At 29.0% G+C, this 21,342-nt stretch overlaps 2 protein-coding genes across 2 annotated transcripts; one reads left to right on the forward strand and one right to left on the reverse strand.

Moving 5' to 3' along the window:
- Window positions 1–34: 34 nt before the first annotated feature.
- Window positions 35–1,818, forward strand: LOC101497764 (uncharacterized). Its single transcript, XM_004503988.4, has one exon. The coding sequence runs from the start codon at window positions 224–226 to the stop codon at window positions 1,574–1,576; it is 1,353 nt and encodes a 450-aa protein (XP_004504045.1). The 5' UTR covers window positions 35–223; the 3' UTR covers window positions 1,577–1,818.
- Window positions 1,819–2,521: 703 nt separating this feature from the next.
- Window positions 2,522–5,760, reverse strand: LOC101498087 (L-ascorbate oxidase). Its single transcript, XM_004503989.4, has 5 exons — window positions 5,342–5,760; window positions 4,905–4,997; window positions 4,584–4,790; window positions 4,283–4,465; window positions 2,522–3,698 (listed from the first exon to the last, which is right to left on the reverse strand). The coding sequence occupies exons 1-5, from the start codon at window positions 5,627–5,629 to the stop codon at window positions 2,751–2,753; spliced, it is 1,719 nt and encodes a 572-aa protein (XP_004504046.1). The 5' UTR covers window positions 5,630–5,760; the 3' UTR covers window positions 2,522–2,750.
- Between the last annotated feature and the right edge of the window lie 15,582 nt (window positions 5,761–21,342).

The following is a 21,342-nucleotide window of genomic DNA, read 5'->3' on the forward strand; positions in this document are numbered from 1 at the left end:
AAATAAAATAAATAAAAATTCCCAAACGTTCCTCTAACAACCACGTAACTAACTCGCACGCTTACAAGATTCCTCTAACCGTCTTCTCATAACCGTTTCAATCATTCGCGCGCGAATTACGAATACATAAATACCTCTCTGCTTGCCCCTCCTCATTTGATTCGTTTTGCATTTCGCATACACTCTGAGATTTTAACCATTGCTTCTTCTTCTCTAACCAGTCATGGAAAACTCGTCTTCCTTTTCCTCACTGCGATTCTCGTTGATCTTAGCGATCTTCTTCGCCGCCATGCTATGCGGCCCTAAGGTCACTGCTACTGAAGGACTTGAAGCTACATTCATACCGTCAACGCCACCGCCACCTCCACATGATCTTCAAGAACATTCATTCTTCTCTCACACTGCTTTGCTTCCACCGATCTTGTCTCATCTCGGTTTTCACGAGCTTGCAACCGCGGCTCCGTCACTTTCCGACGCTGCAACCACCGCTGCTTCCTCTGCTTGGACCGGTCCTTCCACGATTTTCGCTCCCTCCGATGCTTCAGTCCGAAATTGCTTCTCTTGCTCTGTTCCTAATCTCCTCCGTGAACACATTGTTCCAGGTCTTTTCACTATTGAATATCTGCGGAGACTTGCTTTTGGCACCAAGATCGAGACGCTTAGTCCCGGCCGGTGCATAACCGTAACTTCCGATTCGGTTCATCCGAACACTAGTACCGGCGCCGCTGCAAAGATCTTCATCGGAGGTGTAGAAATCACGCAACCGGATCTCTTCAACAACGGAATGATTGTAGTTCACGGACTTCAAGGTTTCGTCTCTACGTTATCTCCGTTTTCTTGTGACGTAGAAAGAATGACCTCACTCTCGTTTCCGTTCCACCCGGATCACCGTTCCAGTCAGCACGTCCACACTCCCGGCGCCACCGTGCTTCCTGCTATAATGCGCCTCATGCTCAGAGATGCTATGCTCAGACTCCGTAATAACGGTTTCAGCATCCTCGCTCTCGCTATGAAGGTAAAATACGCAGAGCTCGTAACTCTAAACAACATGACTATTTTCGCCGTCGATGATCTTTCCATATTTTCCGGTTCTCATTCATATATCAGTAATGTACGGTTCCATATCGTACCGAATCGTTACTTGTCGATAGCGGATCTGGAGAAGCTTCCAGTTGGAACTGCTCTGCCTACATTGGAACGAGGCCAACCGCTGCTCATCACAACCTCCGGTGGTGGAGGAGTGACATTGGCGCCGATGAGGATTAACTATGTGAGGGTTAAGGTAGCCGACGTCATCCGCAATGTGAAGATAGTTGTGCACAGTGTGTATTTACCGTTTCCGCATATCAATCCTGTTGCGGCTGCTTATGACACTATCTTAGGAGGTGAAGGAGCATCGGAAGGAGCAGCCAGTAATACTATATCAGATTCTGCAGGTCAGGCGACGGAAGGAACCTGTTCTGCTCTTGATGGACGTGGAGGTTGTGCTTCTGGTGTCACTTCTACAACAGCAGGTGTGTCTCCAATGCCTCAAGTCAAGCCAATGGTGGAGATTGAAGATCACCATGGCCTCTGAGAAAGATGCTGCTGATGAAGAAAACGGTTTACTTCTTTCTCTGCTGAAGTGAAACTACCCTGAAATTTGTAGTTAGATCACACTATTATCCAATCTAATGTTTGCTTAGTTCTTTTTGGATTGTGCAGCACTTCCTTCTCTGTTGAAGTGAAACTCTGAAATTTGTAGTTAGTTCACACTGTTACCTATCTACTGTATGTTGCTTAATTCTTTAATAAAACTTTGTTGATTTAGTCTTTACAGATTTCTTGACATTATCTTGATTTTTCCTTGACCATATAATCATGTCATGCATGCTTTGTAATTATGCTCAGCGAGTCTTTTGGTATTATCAGCTAATGAAATTGTTCTTTTGTTCTCATTGCCGTTATTCTTGGCTTCCAAGTTGCTAGCAGCTTGCTATCTAGAGTATTATTTAATCATTTCATTTGTCCTGAGATATCTTTTCCGTCTAACTTCTTTATAGACATTTTTATAATTAAATAACAAATTATAAATTTATTTTGATTGAAAACACTTTCCTAAACTACAAGGTAATCCAAATGTATGATGCTGGTCTAGGTGGTGCATATCATATTTGAGTATTTGACCGAGAAAATACAAAAAAGGAATTGACTTTGTATATGTCAACCACGAGCAAGTAGGTAGTGACGGTGAGCATAGGAGACCAAGAGAAGTAGTCTCCTGTGGATATTTTCCAATATCTCAATTTAAATCAAAATTTGTCCACATTTTGCCGTTTTGGTGAGAATCGGTTGTACGTAAGCTTATATGGAAAAGTCCGTATGCTGCCAGTTTACCTGGTCTTCAATCTAAAATCTATAAATAGAAACACTTATTTGGTAGCACACATAATGAATGCTTTTCTGGTTCCGTACTGTATAATGTATGGATGTAATTGAAACTTTAGATGTGTGTTTATGTCAAAGTTCCAAAGTCAAAAGGTTTCGCGAGCATGATAATTTCTGAACTGCTCTAACACTACACTTTGTTGCACACAGTACAATTACACTTTACAACCTTTATAACATTTTTCTTTTTTTTATTACAAGATTTACAACCTATTTACTATAAGGAAGGCACAACTTGTATAATACTACCTCTTACAAACATACATATCAGGATGATTTTTGAGTAAAAAAGAATTGAAAAATGAAAAAATGAAATTGCTTGTTTAATTAATGCCTTTGGATTTGCCACAACCCATGATGGATGAAGGAAGCTTCCCAACCCTATCAATTCCTTCTTCAAAAATCACTCCCATCCCCATATAGAAATGAGACTCTATATGACAATGGAAAGCCCACACACCAGGATTATCCGACCGAAACCTCAGAGCAGTCCAACCAAAGGGGTGAACTGGCACAGTGTTCTTCCTAATAGGGTTCACCAAATTATAATTCTTTGTGTCATTGTTTACATCAAACTTACCCTTTCCATATCCAAGAACCCAAAAATCGTGTCCATGAAGATGCCAAGGATGTGTCTCACTATTGTTTTTATTCATAGTGTTTGCATTTTGAAGTATAACATCCACTGTTATATTGAACTGCAGCCTATAAATTCCATTGCTAGAAGTTGCATTTGTGTTATTAGCCACACTGAAAATATCATAGTTACTATCATAGCTATCAGGTGGAGATGTTTGGCTGAATTCATCAGTAAAGTTCTCTTTAAGTGCAATAAGATAAGGTGTATGAGGTAGGAAAAAAGACACATTGTTCACGGACCAATGTCGATAACCGTCTATACTGTTTTGTGTGTTGAGCATAACTATGACTCTATCTGATGTTGTTGGAGGTTTGTTTATGTAACTTTGGTGAGCTTTGATTTTAAGGCTTTGAGCTAGCCTTGAATCAACATTGTCCCAAGCTGGTGGAGATGGTGGAGGTGTTGGTGGTGACCTCATTGGATGGTTGGGATAGTAGTTGAAAATGGCTAAACCAGGTGGGGTTGTTCTGTTTCTGCTGACAACATTTGAGGTGATCCAGTAGTTTCTTGATGGGTCTTTATCAGTTTTTACTATAACTGAGTATGTTTCACCTGAGTATATGTAGAGATTTTGAACCACAAAAGGGTCAACATAGTGTCCATCTGCTTCAACAACTGTCATGTTATGACCCTGCATCATTAGAAACATGTCAAAAACCAGTTCTGCATGAACAAATTAGGAAGGAAAAAACAAGGTTAAATTGCGGTTGTGAGTTGTGAGTACAGTGGTCTTAATCGCAATCATTTTGCAGTCGCAGATATATCAAAAGCCATGATGCCGCAACTCAGACCGTGGTTATAGACTGTGTTTTAAAATCTTAGATAATACTTAGTCTAAGTTTGATTTCACGCTACTACCTCCTAGAATCACTTTTGGATTAGTCTAACGTGATTGACCACAAATTTGTTATGTTTGACTTCTGATCTCAAAATTGAAACTAGTTCCCAATCTCACTAAAAGCTAAGATTTCTAGCTTCTATTGTCATATTGAATCAATTCTAAAATTTATTAAAGTGGTAGTGATATATAAATACAAAGAAAAGCACTTTTGATCCAAACTATCTAAATGTGCATTGATAAAAATCATTTATTTTTTTATGTAAATGTATCCAAACATAATTTACTATACGTTCAACTCACTTTCAATCAAAATTAATTTTCGTCAAAGCAAAACAAAACGGAACATTAGAATAATCGAGCGAATGAATGATTACCTCTATTTGGAAACTAAGTGCTGATAAAGCAGTCAAGCTTGCAACTCTAAGTCTGTATGTTTTCCCTGTGATGACAGTTTGTACAAAAGGAGAACATTGAGGGTTTGATGAATTACAAACATCAGCTTTTAAGCTTGGAGTTAAGGAACAGTTGAATCTTCCTTTTCCATGAATCAAAAGTGACTGAGGAAACCAAATATACAAAGAAATAATCAAACTATCAATTAAACAGTTGAAGGGAAAAAAATAAAAATAAAAAGATTGTAGATTTTGAATTAGTATATTCATTTAAATATATTACCTGAGGTTCCCCCACCCATTGAAAAGGAATTGAAGACAATAAAGCAGCTTGTTCATAAGTACTCTGATGATACCAATCATTCAGAATAATGCTTCTATCAAAGTCATAAGTAAAGGGTTCAGGTTCATTTGGTGCCACACGAATCATTCCATATAGTCCTGCTTCCCTTTGCATTCCATAGTGAGCATGGTAAAGATATGTACCAGGCTGTAACATTGAATATGCAACCAAATTACATTAAAAAAATTATCTTATGAGTGATTATATAAATGACAAATTACTATAGAAATATGGCTTATTAGTGTTGATTATATGGCTTACCCTATCAACAACAAATTGATAAACAAAGGTGTCTCCAGGTAGTATAGGACATTGAGATACCCCTTCTGTTCCATCAAACCAAGGAGTTCCAATCTGTCATGTACAAATCATATTAGTCATTAAACAACTTAATAAGTTATTTCTGTAAACAAAAGGTAAAATCAAATTCAATTGTTTTCATTATTTTCATAAGTTATTCTAAAGAGTTTGTATAAATAAGTTGAAAACAGCTTATGAATATGTCATAAGTTATTTTGGTAAGTTCTGTTAAACAGCCTCACTAATACTTATGTCAGTAAATATGTTCAAATAAGTCAATCCAACCGGATCCTAAATATTAATCATTAGTCACCAAAATAGATTTTCTTTTCAAGAAAATCTATCTAATTTGATATTTTTATTAACATTTAAAATATGTTGGACAAGTTAAGGCCAACCTGTCTAATACCATGCCAATGAATAGCAAGATTTTCAGTGAGCAAATCATTGTTAACTTCAACTATAACAGTATCACCCTCTTGTGCCTCAATGGTGGGTCCTGGAGTTTGCCCATTAATGGTTATAACTAGTTTCTTATAACAATCAGGGGACCTATAATCATATTTAACCTCACATTTATAATGTCTAACTCCAGCCTCAGCTTTGTAGAAATTCCATATAATAAGGAAGAAACATAGAACCAATAATTTTGGTAATGCCCTTAAGTTTAATTGAAGTTGAACCATGTCTAGATAATTAAGGAAAAAATATGTGTAGTATTGTGAGTGAGAAAGCTCAAGGGAGAATAATGTGAAAGTTTAGAAATATTTTGATTTTGGTGATTGATTTTTGTACATTTTGTGTTGGGATTGATGGCCTTTAAATAGTGAGTGGGTCGGTTGTGTTGAATTTTTATTATAATGTATGTATGAATATGTATTATATAGTTGATTCAGCCTGGTCAAACTAAGTTAGCTGGTAATTCAAATTTGAAATTTTTGCCGAGTGAGATTTGTATGAAATTTTCTTAGCTTTGTTTTGTTAGAGGGAGGATTCATTACCTCGGAGTTTCCTTTGTCATTCAAATATGGTTGAAGCTAGTTTATTTTTCTTTAGTAGTTGGTAATTGGTAAATACTTAGCATATAACTACAAAGTATAAGATGTCAAATTTAATAATATAATATTTAATGACAATATATCTTTCCATATGTATTAGAAAAGTATAGATAGAAAATAACCTGAAATATTCCAAGTTGATATTTATGTATAGAAATATACTTCTTCCGGCAAGTTGATATACTTCCAAGTTTTCTTTAACAGAAATATATACTTCCAATATGATATATATACTTTTCTTCTGCCAAATTTATTTTTCATGTTCATTGTAGTATGAGATTTGCAACGTTCATACATAATGCACCACAATCATTTGCGCTGAATATTAAATATAAATACAAAATTATTTTTATTTATAAGGTGAATCTTTTTAAAGATTATTTTATTTTAACATAATAAGTTTTCATAAATGACATTTTGAGAACGTATGTATATTTTGTAATAAGATTAAGAAGAACAATTATACTTAACAAAATTCCTTACAAATGAAATCGAAATAAGGTGATTATAGTACGGTCTAGAGAGTTATTTAGTTGAACAGATTCATTAATTAACATCACACTTGAAAAAATATAAGACTTAAAAATAGCATTGGTGTTATTCTTACTTCGTAATAGAAATTAATTCCTTTAAAACGAGTAACTCGCTTTAAAATTATAAATATATATTATTAATCCTTGATAAATTAAGTCAAATATGAATATTACATGTGGATCATAATAAATCATAAATTTGTTGAAATAACAACTTCTGATTTTTACTTCACACAATATTCACTTTAAAGTAACCAAATTCTTGTTAATAGACATGGAAGTAGGATGAGCTAAATAAAATTTGAAATTTTATAAAATTATTGGATAAATATTTAATTAAATTGTCTTCTTTAACGGGGATTAACTTTTTTTTTCTTCTTTAACATTATTTATTTAATAAAAACAAGTTATATTTTGGAAAAAAATAATTAAATTAATAAATAAACACTTGCAGTCAATTTAATAAAAACAAGTTAAATCTTGATGAAACTTCAGTGAAATATACTAGCAACACAAGTTTTGACTTTGAGAATACCTATTTTAATTAATAGGCTTCTTACTGAAAATTCCAGCAATCGTGAAAATGAATTTTTAAAGAAAACATACACATCAACTATTAAAAATAGAGAATTGTGGTCATAACAAGATCAAACGAGTATGTCTGCCATATAAATTTGTTTGATTGTGTGTCTATATGTATAAATTATGAAGATTGTCCTTATTCTAAACGCGTTTACTACATCCACCCTTATTTGAAGAGAATGTAATAAGGTATAGTTTAACATATTCCATCATCTTCTTAGAGTCGAGTTGTATTTTTTAATAATTATAACATTTACCTTCCTTTTAACTATTTAAGAAATATATTATACAAGTTTACTTAATCGATTATTTAACATTATAGTCTTTAAAAAGCTTAAGTCAATGAATCCAATGTCAAAGAAGAAGACATGATAACTTCTAGCACTTAGCAAGCACTTGGAATAAGTCATTATAATCACAGTTCCAGGGTAAAATCAAATATGGGGTTTGTTTCACGTTTGCTATTTGATTTTGTTGTTTATGAGTTTCGAAAACTATTTCAAAATCAATTTATGTCATCGAAGATATTATTGGGTTCAATCGTGGACTAGGTCGTTCTATTTAAAACGTTTGGCGGCACTATTTAAATTGTGCAAGACAAACTATCAATCACGAAATTCACAGCATAAAACAATTCAGACAAATTATATCGAAGTTATACTGCACCGTAGAAAATCGTTCTAGAATTATACCATCAATATGACACAGCTAAAGTCACGTGCAATATGGTACGATGACCATTGAACACTCATAAATCAATGGAACTATGACACAAAAACTGCTAAGTGATATTAGGACTACTAAAAATTTGATGAGACTACGGGATAAAAACCGCTATAAATTGATAGTGGTATTAGAACCACTAAAAATCGACGAAACTACGACATAACAACTGCTCTAAAAATCGAAGGGACTACGATACAAAAACGTTCTAAAATATCGAATGAGGATAAAGAATGAGGAGAAGCGGCTCGGAAATATATCGAGCAAAAAGAGATAAAAGAGAAAGTTGAAAAATGTATCCAACTTTGGTGTACTTTTCACAAGAGTTTGAAGCAAATCCACATATGTTTTCTATCAAATGTGGAACTATAGAAGCAAACTTTTATCCAAACGTGAAACTTTAGTATTGATAAAGTTGAAAACTACTCAATATATGAGATTTGTTCAATACGAGACTTCAACAATTTTTAAATTTATACACTAACATATTTTATGTTCTAAGATAGTTTAGTTAATATTTACCGATAAAATTTTTGTAATTAAAATAACTCATTATATTATATCATAGAACTACTTCAAAAAAAAAACTTTCACATCATTTGAAAATGACTTTTCACATCAGTAATTTTAAAGTCGTGTATAATGTCAATGCGGTCACATTTCACATCGGCAAAAAACTAATATGAAAAATAGTTTTCGCATTGCTTGAATAACAAAGTCGATGTGTCAAGTCTCGCATAAGACACTTTTCACATCGGTTACATGTGATTTTTACAATGACTTTGGTATGTAACCGATACAAAATGTGTAATTCACGGTTGTGTTCACATCAATTTATTATGTGAAAAAAATGAAATTGTTCCATTAATAACAAAACTAGAAATAGTCGATTATGTACATGTTTGGATTAATGTTTTTAAATGTACTTATTCAATTTTACAAATGTGTTTTCAGTTAAAATTAAGTTTTTTCTATTGTAATTTATATTTAAATAATTTTTCTTTAAACGTCGTTTTATAAAAAAATATTTAGATTATATTATTGAAAATACTTTTAAATGTGTATTTACTAAAAAAGAATATATATTTTATTATTTTTTTAAAATAAGAACTATTACATAAAATTTGTTTAAATTATATAATTAAAAATATTTTTAAATGTATATTTACTAAAAAGATATATATTTTATTATAATATAATAATATATTTATATTAACTTTTTAAATAATAATGACTACTGCATAAAAAATCTCAAACGCAAATAAATTAAACAAATAATGAAAATAAGTTGTTGTAAAGCAGAATTGAAAATACTTACAAAAGCAACAAATTAAAGCGTACTTTCCAAATTAAATAACGAAAAAATTGTGAGAGGGTATTGGATCTTTACGACTCACACAGTGCAACAAGTGTGGAAAACTCTATCAACTAAAAATAAGAAGAATTGGTTGGAGGAGAGAAAAAAAAAAAAGCAAAAATCCCAAATTTGAATGGTAAAATGGAAACCATAAATTTCTATACTTCTAAATATAAAACGAGGAATGCAGAAACCTCTTTTGTTATTTATGGGTAAAAGTGGATTTGTAGCAAAATTAAAATTGTGCAAATCAAACATATATACTCTTATTTTATGTTCTAGCTCAACTAGTAGATGTTGTTAAATTGAAATTTTTGTGTTGAATTTGATTCCAAGATCTCATATTTAAATTTACGGTGGAATTATTGTCAACAAGAAAAATAACAAATCATTGATGAATAATAACAACAGTGACCATTAAGACGCCAATATACATCAAAACATGTTAAAACACTTATTTTGTTATAATCATGCAAGTTTTGTTTTTTAACAAGCTACAAATAAATATATTTAAGAAATCTTCCAAACACAAAATATTTAGAACAAGTACAAAATAAAATATATAATTTAAACAATAAACAACTTAGAAACAAAATAATTAACCACTAATTATACGTATGCACACGAGGGTGGAGAGTCTCATTGGTTATACCACTAACAAAATCATTTTTCATATAATTTTATATATCCCATATTAATAGTTTAACATATTCAATAATAAGATTTGCAATTAAAATATATAAATAAAAAAATTATTTCATTTTATGATTTCCAAATCTCCCACGTTAAATAAACTAAATTAATTACTCGACTCTGACAACATAAAAAATGTCATTAAATTGATCAGGAAAGATAGTCTAAATCAATTTAAAAGATCATATCACATGTTCGAGTACAAACAAACAACAATTGACTAATTATTTCAATTTCTCCATAGTTTGCTACACACTTGTTGAATTTGAAAATAAATAATTACTCGACTTAACAAATTAATTTTGATAGACAACTTATTTTGAAACTCCAGTCAAATGATAATATTTTTCAACGAGAAAAAGATGTCTAACTAAATCTTATACAATATAAGTTATATTAAAATATAATAAACACTCAAACCAAATATTCTAACTCAAAACAAGTTACACATTCGTTAAACTACTCAAAACAAATATTCCAACTGCAACCAAATATTCTAACATACTAAGCATTTTTTATATTTTTTCATTTAAACTCCTTTTTCAAATTCTTAAAAAGAATTCAAAGTAAAAAAAAAAAAGAAATTTAAAACAATGTAATAAATCCACACACAAATTTTTTACTCAAGAATTCCAAAACAAAAAATTCTAATATAAGAGAATTTAAAATAATAAAAAAAAAACTAAAAAATAATTTAAAAAACTATTGAAACAAACAAATAATTTAAATATGTGTGACAAATATGTGGAATGTAATTAATTAATTAAAATCTTGAATTAAATTCTACCACATAGATATATTTTATTTTAAATTTTTTTCAAAATTTTAGCATATTTTTTTATATATTAAATTTTTAAAATACATATCTATTTATTTCTCAATCAAAAAAATTAAAACAAATGTAAATGTACAGTAAATGTATCTTTAAATTTATTTAAACTTCTGTGAGTTTTCATACATGTTACATATATTTTGTTGAAATATATAATTTTATTTATAAAAAATATCAATAAAAGCGGAGGCGTTGACAATAGTGATGTAAATAAAGCATGTACAAAGTCTTAGCAATATAGTATATGTCATTAACAGGTTAATCTAAAAGCTGTTGAAAATGGTGTTTCTATATCTATTATATAATCGCATAACAAACTAGTTTTTAATATTTCTTTAAGTCTATACATGTAATATTGCATAGCAAATAGAAAGTGTATATATGTTTCTTCAATTATTATTTATTTAAAATGTGGATCTATTAGATGTTGGTGTGTGAAATTATTTTAGGATTACCACTTTCACAATTTGTTTGAAAGTTTATTAATAATTATTTGAAAAAAAATAAATAAAATAAATAAACGAATAATATATATATAAAAGAAAATTTCTCGTTTAATAAATGTAATATATTTAAAACATATGAAATAAAAACAGTTTAAAAATAATTTGTTTCAAAATATTATAGTATTATAAAATATTAGATTTATAAAATATTAAATTGAAAATTTATTCAAAATATTAAACTTCAGGCATCTTTATCTAATATGCTAATGGTAGTAAGGTTTGTTCAATAAAAACAATGTTTAAAAAAAAAATTAAATATCTTCCAATTCAGACGACAGACAGACGACGCCAAATAATATGTATAGAAAACTCTCACGCAAAAGTGATGTGAAGATATATAGTTAATAAATTATTAACCCTCTCACCCGTAAACAATGTAGTGATAAAATGCATTCATATAAATTATATTTCGGTACCAACTTTGCACATGATATTCCTATGTGAAATATCATAACTTATAGCTACAATTATATTAATGCATCTAAAAATTATATGATTAAATATTTCATCCCATGATTAAAAATAATTATAAAAGTTAATAAAATTCATCTTTGTTTAGTTTAGAAGAATAGTGTCAATATTTGTTATTTGAACAATAATATAAATTGCATGCATTGCTATAAAATATATCATTTGTGTAAATGTTACCATTTAACAATAATAAAATTTAATCAAACTTAGTTTATGTTATTTTTTATGGATACATTCATATATCAAATTTTGAAATAAAGTGATATCATATCATATTTTGAATTCTTATACCATATAGAACAATTTATGATATTATATCAATTATTTACCGTTTAAATGTCATGCGTTTGATTTATTAATATCTAATAAACTTTTAATTATATATTGTTTTTTTCTTATGAATAAATTTATGATTGCACTTCCAAAATGTGATCACTTACAAAAAGATTTAAAAAAATGAATTTTTAATATATACAACCGCTTACTAAACCTTTAAGAGTGGGATATTTTACAATATATTGTTTTTTAAAGTGAGTTAGTTTGGTATTATTTACAACAACAGTAAAAAAATATATTTATAAATAAAAAATCCAACACATGTCTCCATTTTTGTGAGTTAGGACGGGTTGTCTTTGAAAATTTTACTGTGTATCTCCTCATTTATCCCTATACTCCTAAACTAAAAGAAAAGACAAAAAGATCCTCCTAAATATTAAAAGTTACAATTTTTACTGTTTCATCATTTGAGGATTTCAAAATACAAGTGAGTTAGAAAAAATAAATTTTTTTAAAAAACATTTTTTAAGTTTTCCAGTACACAACTTACATTCTGAAAAATTTGAAAAACATTTTTCGGTACAAAACATCATTTCTGTATTTTTTTTTTGAAGTTTTCCGAAACTACGAGAAAATTTATTTCAACATTTCCGAAAAACATACAATATCGAAAAACTTATATTGACATTTTCGGAAGTTATCAAAAAACTTCACCTCACTAGTTTTTTGGTAGTTGAATTTATCTGGATTAGGTCCACTACAATGGGGGAGTCTAAAGTTGATCGATAACAACTTGTTTTCTGCTTTTGTGGAAAGATGACACTCAAATACATCGTCATTTCATATGTCATTTGGTGAAATGACGATTACTTTGAACAACGTTGTCAATATGTTAGAAGTACCTATTAGGGGTGAGTTATACACTCCACCACCTGACCTAGATAGAGTAATGACATGTAATATTGTCTTAACTTTATTAGGGGTGCCTCCTAAAGAGATATGGGAGTGGAAAAAAAAAACAAGGGGTGCACACTACATATTAGATTGGTTGAAAGAGGTATTCAAAAGACGATGTGCAGCATAGCGATTTGATCGTGCTGCTCGGGCGTGGTTGTTGAATCTGGTATGGAGTACTATTTTTGTAGATAAAAGTCATACATTAGTTGATGCAAAATATCTTTCCTTATTCAGATATTTGGAAGGTACTAGTAGATATGCTTGGGGTAGTGCTACACTGGTAGTCATTTATAACTATATTTCATACGCTAGTTGTTATAACACCAAACAGTTAGGTAGATACATGTCTCTGCTCCAGATACTAAATATTTATGATTGTTATTAATTGTTATGATTTTTAATTATTTATTTTTATGTTTATCATTAATTTATTTATTTTTATTTGCAACAGTGTTGGATATACGAGTATTTTCTAGAAATTTGTAAAAGAGATGATCAGGGTGTTCACATTTAGTGCATTGCCTGAATGAATAGATGGAGCTACAAACAAGGCAATCACAAGATCCCTGAGTATATACATATGATTGACGCAATGACACCTGCTGAAGTCATATGGAGACTACGGGAGAATCATAGGAATGTTGTTCCCTTTGATGATATCATGTTATACAGGTCACTTCTGACTATGCAACACATTAATGACATATCCACCATAAAGGTGTTTGAGACAGTTTGGATATATCCAACATATTCTACCACCACCACCTCCAGATCTTTCTAGATTATCTAATGCATATGTGGAATGGTTGGGATATGTGACCCATGTCACCGAGATATATCACATGATCCATCTAGCTACATATTCATCTGAGTGTTATGAGTGATATGTGGAGTTGTTCTACCGGATATCTTATCCATTACTGGTGCGACCAAATGGTGTACCACACAGATCCCAGATTTTGGTGTCCCCACCACCGATGTAGATGCTTCTAGTTCATAATCATATATCCTACAGCAGATCGATTATCTTATACATCAACGGGTGAATGTACATGAAGCTAATCGAGATAACAACTTGTATATTCACTTTTATAGAGCTTTGTATTTAACGCATCCTCACATTAGTTATTAGTTACTTTTATTTTTGATAAATATTGTTTTTGTAAATTTTAATGTTAGTTTGTTTTCATATACATCTATGTTTAGCATTATTGTTATGTCGTTAACTTTATATTATTTGTGATGAACTATAACAAAATATAACGAAAATAAAATAAATAAATTACAAGATCAAATATAACAACAGTAAACTAAAATAAACTAATAACAAATGATTTTAGTCCATACAAAATTAATCTTCATCCAATGACATTGTATCTACGGGTTCTTTAAATGGATTTTGTGTAACACGTGACAAATGGTTTAATAAATACTCTCAGTGTTATAGACACATTGTATATGTTATCGCTCAAGAAGTTGCTTCATTGGTGCGATATTGCTTCCAACCTAGTGTAATGTCTGGCATTGGAAATTCATCTTTCATATTTAACTGCAAAATAAATTGAAATAATATATAATTTGATTATTTAAAAAAATTAAGTATTACTTAATTAAGAAAATAAGATAATTTTATTGAAACCTAGTGACTTTCATCGACAAAACTAATACATATGATACGATCATTTTTTGTCGATCCTGAACGTGAACCCGTCATATGAAAGAAGTTTGTAGAAAATGTCTGACTAAACGTGACGAGAATAATATTATATGTTGTCTTTATCATGTAACCCATATCAGGTATGAACATCCATTTATTTATAGGTTGAAGACCTAAACTTGTTATCTTTAATGAATCTCTTACTTCTCTAATGTGTCTTGAGAATAGTCTATCATATGGACTTATATGAGAAACAATCTCCTGATCCAAATTATTGCGGACCAAATACCAAGACTCATCACTGTGTCTAACCAATGATGCAATAACGCGATAACCACAATTTCTATCTGCTATCACATCAAATATGTCATCAATGTATGATTGAATAACATTAGAAAATTGTATGCATAACAGATGCTTTGAGGATTTAGATGATTGAGAGGGTTATTTCTTTGATGAAAGAGAATGTATCTTCTTTGATGACTGAGATGGTTGAGAACTAGGATCTTCACAATATGTTGCATTAACATGCTTAAAGTAAGAAGAGTCTCGATATACATCACATTCATTCAACTTCTTACCCTTACTCTTCGTCACTCGTCCTTTGGTTTTAACTTTTTCATGTGGTGGACACATTGAACTTGTAGTTGGAAAAGCAAGTTTACAGATTTTACTCTTCAACACTCTTTTTCCTATAACATCAAGTGATCGAAAGCATTTCCATAAGACATTCATCTCAGTAGACATATCCACCTTTGATCCATCTTCTGTGTCTTGGGTGAGTTCACATTTTATGCTTAATTTTTTTCATTGGAATATGCACATAATCTAGAAGAATTGGTTTACCCATCAATTTATATTGTGTCAATTCACAAGCACAAGGTAACTTGTATGTTCTTCTGAGAGAGCACCTACATACATATTTGAGCAATATGTCTTTGAGCTTCTTCAGCAATACGTCAATCAATTTACCCACCCACTCAACTTTCTCATATTCTTCAGCAGTACGTCTTTGAGCTTCTTTTGATACAAATGTATTCAATTTTTGATAAAATGGATTTATGTGTTCATGTTCTTCATCATAGAAACTTTTCTGAAACTAACGCCTGATTTTTTTATGTTGCAACCTTGTCATGTTATTCATAGCCTCCTAACATTTACATATGTCACTCATGTTGTGTTTCAATATTAACTTTAGTTTCCAATGAGTTGGTTGAACTCTATCATTACATGTAAATTATCACAATTGAGCAATCTAACAATATATAATAAAATTACAAAATCGAATTTTAGAGTAACATTACATACTTGTTAATCGTTGTTTTCCTCAGATGCATCACTCGATTTGCTCATGCTTCAATAAATATTTGCTTATGAGAAGTCAACCAAGTTTCTTTCACATAGTCAACAAACACTTTATTATTGACACATGATTGTTCAAACATGTGCAAGCGTTTGATATACTCTATTTCATTACTGCAATACATAATGTCTTTTGACATACTTAATACTAACTTTTGCCTATCTTTTAAGACATATTTCTTGCATTTTGCTCCAATATTTTTTCGACAAAGCAAATTAACAGCATGCGGAAATACAATATCAACTATTTTCATTAACACAACATCTATGTATGTCACAATTACATGAGGAAATTTATTTTGTGTAACAAACAGTTCTCTTAACCTCTCTAATTCCCAACAAAAGTTTTCTTCTCGCTCACATTCTAAATAAGCAAATCCAACTACAAATGTCATTTTTGTTGATGTCATATCAACAATTTTCAAGTAATGACGTTCTGTATTAATTGATTTTGTAGGTGTTGTCCATAATCAACATAATTGGAAATAAATTGAACAACTTCACTGAATCTGGATGCGCAAAAAAATACATCTCATAACATCTGAGTCGTCACGCTTTCTATTCCAACACACATATTTTGTATCTTCAATTAACTTAAATAAATGTTGCATTTATGTCCTATTACCTCTCACGTGCAATCGAATCATACTTCTTCGTTCATATATTTGTGAGATCTTAGTAATATTGTTCTTATCTCGGTTTTGTAATGAGAGTAATATGTGTCTCATTGCAATATTATATTTTGTTAAGTCATAAACATGTTTTTTTTTTCTTCTTCATCTAAGCGTCCAACAAATGCATGTCCCTCCAAAGTATCAGGTAATTAATGGTTGTGAACTCTACAAATTACTTTAATTGTCCATCCTGAACCATCTTTTTGTTAAGGTAAAAACTTTTTTTAATGTATATTTTAATGACAACAAACCTTATGAAATAAATGATTAAGTTTTATGAATGGTGATCTACTAATTATCGCACTTGAATATTGTTTAAGGAACATGAATTACATAAGTGAACAAACAAGAAGCCATTCACTTCATCAAATTGCATAAGTATCCATTTAATAATGAAATAATCTCAAAAGGAATGTATCATATATTAATCATTTAAGAAAATGATTATTACATATTCAAAATAACATCTTTATGAAGAAGATAATTATTCATACAACAATTAATGATCACATTATCCTATAAAGTAGAAGCAATATCATTTGAAAGAAGCAAAATCAAATCTAAGAAACGATGAATGTTTTGGTTATTAAACAGAAAAATGAAGAACATTGTTGACAACATTATGAAAAAAGAATATCATTCTAGACAGCAGTATGAAAAACGAAGATCATTATGGACAACAGTCTGAAAAACGAAGTTCATTATAGAAAATAATTTGAAAAACGATTATCATTCTGGACAACAATCTGAAAAACGAAGATCATTATGGACAACAATCTGAAAAACGTAGAATGTTTTGGTTTGGACAACATTAATCCAAGAACATTATGGTTTACAAATAATAAAGTCTTCGTTGATTCAAGATCGATCTAGTCTACAAAAATACATCAATCTATATTGCAAATCACCAATATTCATTACAAAAGAACATAATTAGATACTCAAGATCATTTTGGATAGATTCTTTCCATAAGATCAATAAAAAAGAAAAGCAATCTATCAAGAATAAAAAACAATACTAATCCCCAAAGTTGATGACTAAAGTAATCAAGTACAAACTGGACAAAAATGATAAAGTCGTTGCATCACTGACACACGTACAAAACATAAAAGCTTGACACACAACAAATGTCAGAAATGTCAAAATCCAAAAATCACTCAAAGCATAACGAAGAACGTTATTCGTTTCCATAATTTTAATCCAAGAACGTTCTGGTTTTGCAAAAGAACAATCTGGTTATTCACTTTTAAAGACATAATTAAAACAGATCATTTTCCACAGTTCAAACCACAATTTAAAGTGTATCAAGACCTCAAATCAATGGTGAAGCCCATAATTCGAGTTGAATGCCCAAAAGAGGAAGAAAAAAAGCCTCAAGATTTATCTCCAAATTAATGATATGTGAGCAAGGACACAAGTACATTGTACTTACAATATTCTGCAGAAAGCTCGGCATAATTCTGGCATGAAAACAGTATCAAACTGATATTTGACAGCTCTCATTCACGTTTCCCATCAGACCCAACAACAAGAACGTTCTCCGATTGTCAATAATATTTTAGACAACAAATAAATATATGTTTAATTGCTTTAAAATATATCTACCACTTATGAAGTGTGTCCAACGATTATATTCATTTTAAAATGAATATTCAAAAATACAAATTTGTTATTTGACATTTTTATAAATTTGTGGGGTATAAATACAAAAGTGAGGGTATAGGATAAATTTTTTGTTGTCTTTCAAATTGCAAGCCCGATATCTCATGTTCAAAAATATTCAAACCACTTCAGCTTCTGCACAAAATTAATATAAAACTTGGGCTCCTTAATTTTTATTCTTTTTTAATCACCTTAATTTTTATTCCTAAGAAGGGAATTATTCATGGCACTTAATTTTCCTTTGCAATTTTTCTTCTGACTTTTTTCTCTAATTTCAAATTTTGTTTATGGCTTAAGTCACTCTTTAAGAAGTTTATTGTGTTTTTAATCTCTATAATATAAATGAAATATGGCCTTATAAAATATATTTTTTATTAATTAACCCCTATCATTTGTGATTTTTACAGTTTCAGTTTTTTTTAATAATTATTTTGACATTTCAAACACATGATATGGCTTGGACATGTGGCAAAATCTGTGATGAAGTGGAATGATAATTTTGTTAACCATTTAATTATTACTTTATTTATAAATGAACAATAATTTTAAAAATAAAAAAATATAAATAGAAAAGAAGAAAATGCATAAGTGAAAGAATTAAAGGGGAGAACGCCAAAAATCATAGGGGGACACGCAAAGAGAAAAACGTGAACCATCGCAACATTCATATTTTTTCCTTATTCACTTTTATCTTGCGATTAGAATTAATGGTGGAGTTCTGTTTGGAATAAGATTGTCGTGGATTTTAGAATGAGAGAGAATAGGATTGCGAATAGTATGAACAAGTTTAAAAAACATGAATTTTAAGATCTATTTACAAGTTGAATTTGAGATGATTTTGGAAAAAATGACTTTAAATAATTAAATTTACATTTAGATGTATATTTGATATTTTAAAAAAAATTAAAATAATATTTGATATTTTAAAAAAATTGAAAATAGTATTTGATATTTTAAAAAAATTGAAAATAATATAATAAATAAATATATTATTTAATATTATTTTTTTAATTTTTTTAAAATATCAAACATACCTCACAATATAGACTTAATACTAAAAAACAACTCACAAAACACATCCTAAAAATTCGATTATCAATTAGCTTATAAAAAATTGTACGGTTAAGTGACTGAACTAATATCTAACGTATGCAATTATGTTTTCTCCCCTTTTTTCTTTGTCGGAAACCACTTATGGATGAGTCAAAAATGCATTTTGAGAATGGTATTTGTTTGCTGTAATAGGAATTTAGGAGTGTCATTACTAGTATGTTGTTAAAAAGTTGAAACTGATAAAAAGAAAGTCGAAAAACTGATTTGACTTATATATCCTCAGAACAAATTAGGAACTGATTACAATTCTTGGTCAAGTTGCAATTTGGTTTCATCTCTTCGTGTTATATTTTGTGTAGTTGCAGTTAATTTTGCTTCTTATACACAAAAAAATATACTTTTAAAGGTTAATTTTTTTCTTTCATATATTAACTTTCTTCTATAATAATAAAAAAAAAACATTACTTTATTGTTACCTACTTTTGTACACTACTTTCTCTTATTGTTTAAATGATATAGATTTAATTAAAATTATATATTTTACAGAAATTAAAATTATATTTGTTTTATATGACAAGACTAAAAAGGTACAATAAACTATTTTATAGTTATATTGCTAAAAACTTTAATTTTATCTGAAATATGATAACTTTGGCCATATAAAAAGTAAATATACTATTTAAATGCATAAATAAAAGTTATAAGATAAAATTTAACGGTGGAGTCATTTCTGGTATTAAATATTTTAGTTAATTATTTTTTAATGCATGTTTAGAGTATAGAATAAAATATAAGTGTTTCAATGAACTAACATAATATACACTTTACTGTTTGATGAATATTTAAAATTTATTAAAATTTTAACGATATAAATTTAAAGATAACAGTTTTCTTTGTCTTTATAATTAAAATTAAAATTTTATTATATTGATTCGACAAATTTAATTTTAAAAAATACATACAATTTTTATTTTTTTTATTAAATAAACATCAATTAAGTCATTTTTTCAATAGTAAAACTAAAGAAAATTATAAATATATTATTATAAAATAATGTCGGCTGCAGTTGACATTTTAAAGAATTTTTAAATATAAATTAACTTTAAAATTTTCATCTATCTATTTTCAATCGAAAGTAGAAAATTTTATAATATCAGTCTTAGTAATTTATCCTTTCAGTGCAACAAATTGCATGTTTACATTTTAAAGAATTTTTAAATATAAATCTATGTTAAATTTCTCATCTATCCATTTTCAATTCCACGAAAATACAGAATTTTATAATATCAGTCCTTGTAATTTATCCTTTCAGTACAACAAATTGAATGTTTTTAGGTTAGAAAACATATTACAATCTTTGAAAGCTATAATTATATTCTATTATAAATTTAATGATTTACCCTTTCAGTGCAACAAATTGCATGTTTTTAGGTTAGAAAACATATTATAATCTTTGAGCGCTATAATTATATTTTATTATAACGTTAATGGTTCTATTTTGTTATAAAATTAATGAAATGTTGATATCACCAGAGATGAAAACGAAATCCAACAAATTAAACATAATAACTCTTATAAAAAAAATATAGCTATTAATTTTTTACTTTTCTGTTCATAATTTATAATTTTTTTCACTCAATTATTAGATTCTAACATTAGTCTATACAAAAGGAAATTAATATAGCCATTGTTTTTTTAACTCTATCCTTAAATATAATTTATTTTTGAGAAATTTCTTGATTACATCAATTTTTTTAACATTGTTTTTATATTTCATAATTTATGATCATAGTTTTTGGATTTTTTAATTGAAAAAATATGTGACATTAAAAATAGGTCTGTTACAGTTTTTTTTGTTAAAAATGATTCATTTAAAAAAAATCATCTATATTAAAATGAGAAATTATTTTTAATAATTTATAAAAAAAATTTATAATTTATCTTTATTAAAATAAATAAATACAAAACAATTTTTCTTAAAATCTACTAAAAAAACTAAATC

Source organism: Cicer arietinum, chromosome 6, assembly GCF_000331145.2.
Source record: "Cicer arietinum cultivar CDC Frontier isolate Library 1 chromosome 6, Cicar.CDCFrontier_v2.0, whole genome shotgun sequence".
Taxonomy (NCBI): domain Eukaryota; kingdom Viridiplantae; phylum Streptophyta; class Magnoliopsida; order Fabales; family Fabaceae; genus Cicer; species Cicer arietinum.